At 43.7% G+C, this 5,984-nt stretch overlaps 1 protein-coding gene across 1 annotated transcript; it reads left to right on the top strand.

Annotated features, from left to right (window-relative positions):
• Positions 1-524: 524 nt before the first annotated feature.
• Positions 525-4,555, top strand: LOC138956466 (uncharacterized). The gene is made up of 2 exons (XM_070327819.1): positions 525-3,809; positions 4,049-4,555. Exon 1 carries the CDS (start codon positions 795-797, stop codon positions 3,129-3,131), a length of 2,337 nt encoding a protein of 778 aa, XP_070183920.1. The 5' UTR covers positions 525-794; the 3' UTR covers positions 3,132-3,809; positions 4,049-4,555.
• Positions 4,556-5,984: the final 1,429 nt, after the last annotated feature.

Genomic DNA, 5,984 nt, shown 5'->3' with positions numbered 1-5,984 from the left:
AATAATCCAAATGAAGAGTGACGCAAGGCTTTGACGTCACTATAATAATTCACGTAAAGCACTAATGTTATAGTAGTTTAGTTCCCCCTATTTGGCTGTGCTAAACAAAAGGCTATAACAGAAGACAGTGGACTAACACCCTGTCAGGCCATCCTGTGTCCCTTAGTCGACAAAATTATAATATTGTTGGTCGCCGTGGGAGGTTGGTGGGCGAATTGGGTTATATACGAGGGATAGCACTCATCTTCGTCCAGAAGGACCGTGGAAGTGAAATTGATTCTGCAGACAGTCACACTTCACAACGCCAAGAGTAAGGGTTAGGAAATTTAGATTATTGTCTATACAGCAGTAGATAATTGAAGAATCTTATTTCGACTTACTGTGCGATAGAATCGAGTTGATATTAATATAGGCGAAAGGTCCACGTTGATGGAGCGCCGATGAGATATTAAAATGAAGTTCACTCGATAGAACGGTATATTGTTTGACATATATACCAGAAGAACCATAAATTCTAGTGTTAGGTATCCGTGGTTGTAAAAGGATATTAGAATGGTTCAGAGAAATCGTGTCATTGGGACACGTAACGTTTACTGAGGTAACGTTGAACGTTCATGAATTCAAGTAGCAAAGTGAGCTTCACTAAAGTAACACTTCATTCTATAGTGGGGGAGTTTTCTCTCTCTAGTAAATAGTGTGTGAAAAGCAGTTTAGTCAAATCGGTTTTTCAACCGAGCATCACGTATTTGCAGTTTGATTCAGTGAATATCTGTGTGTGAGTTAACGTAAAGGATATGCAAACATCCAAACACCCGAGTACTAGGGCGCATATAGCAAGAATGAACGCTGACCCGCAGAACCAGAATACGGCCGAGGCAGTAGTCTCAGATGTTGAAGGTGGTGACACATATGTCAACACCCAAGGAGAATCGAGCGATAATGATTCTCAGACGTTAGGCGCGCGTGTAACGACTTATGTATCCGCTGCGAGTAATGAACGTGCAGGTCCGATCCACCCTGTAAAATCCGGATTAGAGTGGACTCGCGAACTTTTGGCGATAGGACGAGAGTTAGGACTCGAAGGCAAAGACTTGCGTGAGTTTGTAGCTGAAGAACGCGCACGAGAGGAACGAGAAGCTCACGAACGCGAACGTGAACGTGAAGAACGCGCACGAGAGGAACGTGAACGAGAAGCCGATCGCGCGTTTCAGCTAGAACAGTTGAGGATACAAACGGAAGCACGCCGAGACAACGCCAACAATAACGCGTCGAGGCGTCGTGGGGATGACGACTTTATCCCAAAAATCCCTTTTCTTGATGACAAAGACGACATCGAGAGTTGGTTTGCACAATTTGAACATTATGCAACCGACTGTCATCTCGACGACGAACGCAAAGCTACGAGAATGGTGTATTTCTTGAAAGGAAAGGCGAGAACCATTTATGCAAAACTCAGTTTCGAAGACGCGCGCAACTACAACACTTTGAAGAATGCGTTGTATGATGGATTTCAACTGACAGCAGATCAATATCGGAAGAAATTCCGTCAGCTGAAGCGAAACCCATCTGACACGTACAAAGAACATGTCACCAAACTTGAGCGCATCCTCGATAAATGGATCGAGTTAGCCAAGTGCGATGAACATGTGGCAGATCTGAAGGATCTAGTTCTCAGAGAACAATTAGAGAACACCTTCCCTGCCGAAGTGATGTTGCACGTACTTGATCGGAAACCGAAGTCTGCGAAAGAAATGGGCGAAATTGCCACGGAGTACGAACAATCACGTTCGAACATCAGGCCACGGCAATCTCACCAAAACCATTCTAGCGGCAGCGCGTTTTCGAACACGAAAGGTTCGAACGTCGTCGAAAGTGACGCGAAAGAGAAATCGTCACAGAAAGAACATAAATACGTGAGCGATGATGAAAAACAAAGACTGAAAGCCACAGGCTGTTGTTTTTTTTGCAAGGGCAAAGGGCACCTGTCGCGATTTTGTCCCAATAAGGGAGAAAGCGTTCACGCAGTTCATGTTCGAAATGAATTTGATGGACAAGAAATCCCCGTACATCTTGACAAGCTGTGCAAGTCGTGCAAAAAGAAGGATTTCAAAGAGGAAGTGTTCATCAAATTAGACGGCCGAATCGTAAAAGCATTACGCGATTCCGGGTGCTCAGGTATTATGGTCAGGGCCGACCTTATACCTGAAGAAAGGTACTTGGCAAAGAAAAAAGAAACTACTCTCGCAGAGAAGAAAACACGGAAATTGTGTCCCACGGCTGTGGCCCACATTGACTGTCCGTATTTTGATGCCAAAACCGAAGTGGTCATACTCGATGATCCCATTTATCCTGTCCTCATAGGTAAATGGTATGGTGTAGGCCAGAACAAGAGGAAGACCCCTTTGTTTCCAGTACGTGACCCGAGTTGGTATCAAGGTGAGACCAACGCGGCGGTCAGTACACGGAAGCAAGAGAAGAGAAAAAAAAAACGGAATGAGAAACCTGTGCCGGGAACTAGTCATGATGACAGAAATACACACAAGATGTATTCCCCGCAAGATCTCAAGAAGGCTCAGAATGATGATGAAACACTGGCAAAAGTTCGCCAAATGGCTGTTTCAAGAGAATCATTCCACGGTGTGAAATATGTATACAAGAAAGAAATCTTGTACAGGACAACCCTCGACAAAACCGGGAGTGAATCTAGTAAAGTCGTTGTTCCCAAAGAAATGAGAAGCAAAGTGCTTTCTTTTGGGCACGACCACCCGATGACAGGTCATCTCGGGCAGAAGAAAACCACTGATAGAATCAGGTGTGAGTTCTGGTGGCCAGGTTTGGTCGGAGACATAAAACGTTACTGTCTCTCGTGTGACACATGCCAAAGAACAGCGCCAAAAGGCAGAACCAAGAAAGCACCTCAAGACAGTCTGGGGTTCTCACCCTTTGAAATGCGGTATGGCAAGACCATCAGAGGTCCCATGCAGGTTCTGCGTCGTGCATGGACTGATGAATCGGTCGAAGGTGAACAGAAGACGACAGCAGAATACGTTGTCGACCTCAGAAACAGAATTGACGAAAAAAAAAAAAGAAGAAACAGAAGAACACATCGCCGTAGTCATCGAGGAAGATGATACGATGAACGATGATATCTTCCGAATAGACACTCAGAAGATGATTCCTCTGCTGGAAACTACTCGTACAGAAGATGTCACAAGCGTGAACTTCTGTAAAGAATTGAGTAGAGAAAGAACAAAAGAGGCGAAAGCGATCTGTAGTGCATTCTCCAAGAATCTGACTGATGTACCGATTACTACCAACTTGGAGAAGTGCAGAATCGAACTTACAGAGAAGAAACCTGTGTTTGTTCGACCGAGACTCGTACCTCATGCGATGGTGAAAACGGTCGAAGACGAGATCGACGAGATGTTGAAGCTCGGGGTCATTGAACCGGCAAACTCACCGTACAATGCTCCAATCGTTTTTGTGAAGAAGAAAGGAGGTAAGAAATACCGGGTTGTGACAACCATGGAGCAGATTATTTAAGTCGCGCTTCATATTGTGACTAAATTTGGGAAATTCATTCTCAAGAAAGGGGCTGTCATGAATCGATATTCTGAAGCGCGAACCTGTCAAGAATAGAATAGGCAACCGAGACTACTCGCGCATTACACGACGTAGCCAAGTGACGTATTCATGTGACGTATCCAAGTGTACTGACGTAAACTAAAATCGTTTCACGAGAGGGTCGTTTTCCGCAAGTACACGGAACGAAGAACGCTTGGAAGAAAAGCCGTTCCCCTTCTTTGAAGGTAAGTGACTGTGATTATTACATCGACAATCGTTCCACGGGATCTGGGCGGAGATGAGTGTATCGTGTCAGTCATGTACATTGTGTTGTTGTCAAGTTGTGTACGTTTGAATGTGCGCTGTTACCAAATCCCCATTTTCCGAAACACAGTAATAGAGAGAACGATAATAAAATATGAACAAACCAAGTCTTTTAGACAGGCTGTGTAGGTAACACATATGGCCCTTTGATCTGTTTCAGGAACCCACGGTCCAATTGATTCATTCATCTTCCTCTTCCTCATGTTGCCGAAATTGTGGAGAGAGATGTAACCAGACTACTTCTGCTATTAACTTGATGATGGTGTCTTGAGAAGAAGAGTGATGACTCAAACCAGGAGCGCGGTCTTCAAGACTAGTCAAGTGCTGCACGTCATCTCGAGTACCTTTTCAATGACATCGAGCTAAGTCAAAACTTCATAAACATTATGTGTATTCCTTTTGTTTTGATGTCCTCCAAGGGAAGATTATGAAGAACGTTTGCAGCAGCGGAGTCACGTTAAATTACCGTGACAGAATTGAAATCCAGCAGCAATAGACATGTGATCAGAGTGTGCTGAGATGCAAGTAACATGACCTAGCTTGAACAGTGTGTGATACATTTAGTACGATACTGATATTTAGCAAAAATATAGACTAACCTGATTAATGTGTGCTGCATTGCAAGAATTTTATTAACACTATCCATGTATTAAATTATGTAAACCAATGTTGACCTTTCTCCGCTACTTCGAGAGCATGGGAAAGAGTGAAGGAAAGTAAAGTCCAGGCAGTACCTGTTTCTTTAGCTAATACGAAAAGGCGGCGTGTTTTCCTTCCATAAACTTCCTTTGGAAGGCGCACGCAGAAAGAAACAGGCTGACGAAAACTGACCTGTGACACCGCCATGTTAGATAGCCGGCAGAACATCTGAAAACGCTCTCAGAAGAGGGTGCGTTGACTCGACGCTGTTGTCAGATGTTGCTCGAAGAGCAGTGAGCCGACTGTTGAGTGGCTACTGTAAATGAATCTGGTATGATTCAAATGCTGTGAGAATACAGGTATTTATTGAATTGTATTTTTGTTCAGTAACCTTAACTTGTGAAATGACTGTGAGAGTCATGTTGTGAAATGGGTGGAAAGCGTGCCGTGAGCTGTGTCAGCCATTTTGAATAGAGTGTGGTATGTTCTGTGAAATGAAGTTACTTGTAAATGAGCTGGTGTAAATAGTAGTTGGCGGATAATTGAATAATACTGAGAAAGAATGGAAGTATTATTGTGTGGAGAAGTTTATCTTAGAATTGAAACTTACGGTAGCATAAACTTTCTATACAGCTTCCCAGTGGGGGCACGGACGCGCTCGACTGGAAGGGTAGAGAAGAGGAGCGTCCCCTCCTTGCGGCCAGGACCAGTTAGTGTCGGCGCGGGAGTGTAATGCAGCGCTGGAGAGCTTGCAGCTGGTGTGAACCCCATATTATATGAGATATATGAAGTGTCGGACCCGCTGATTCGTGAGTAAACATACATGTGCGACCTGGAATAGTGTGCGCACCTACAGAACTTTGTATGTGAAATAGGATTGTGAGAATCCAGAATAAACTTGTAACCACTGTATTGTGAGTTGGCAAGTAAAGATAACCAGCTAAGTGGTGTAGTAACGGATTGTGAGAATCCAGAATAAACTTGTAACCACTGTATTGTGAGTTGGCAAGTAAAGATAACCAGCTAAGTGGTGTAGTAACGGATTGGATGAATCCAGAATAGATGTACGGCCACTGAAATGTGAGCCGACATGTGAATTATTTTAGTATGTGTGATTCTTGAACGGAGAGTCAGCAAGGACGACAGCATCGAGGGAGAGACTTTCTTTTCATCTTACTCGAGATAATAATGTTATATTGAATGAAAGAGTCTTGAGTGGATGAGATATTGTATTGATATTTTGTTGTGATTGTTGGTTAATGTGTGATCACTTGAATACAAGTATGAGGGCAAAGGGCAGGAATTGTGTTTAGTCTTTGTGCTTTGTTCGAGTGTTGTGTGTGTGTGATGTGAGACGGGAGTTTGTGAACAGAAATAACACACGCATTTTTTCTGATAGGGTATTAACGACACACATACATACATTTACACACAAGTACCAGCCGTAACACCCACAA

This window comes from Littorina saxatilis, unplaced genomic scaffold (genome assembly GCF_037325665.1).
Source record: "Littorina saxatilis isolate snail1 unplaced genomic scaffold, US_GU_Lsax_2.0 scaffold_1538, whole genome shotgun sequence".
Classification (NCBI taxonomy): domain Eukaryota; kingdom Metazoa; phylum Mollusca; class Gastropoda; order Littorinimorpha; family Littorinidae; genus Littorina; species Littorina saxatilis.
The sequence above is the reverse complement of the archived record's forward strand: the minus strand, read 5'-3'. Positions and strand labels throughout refer to the sequence as shown.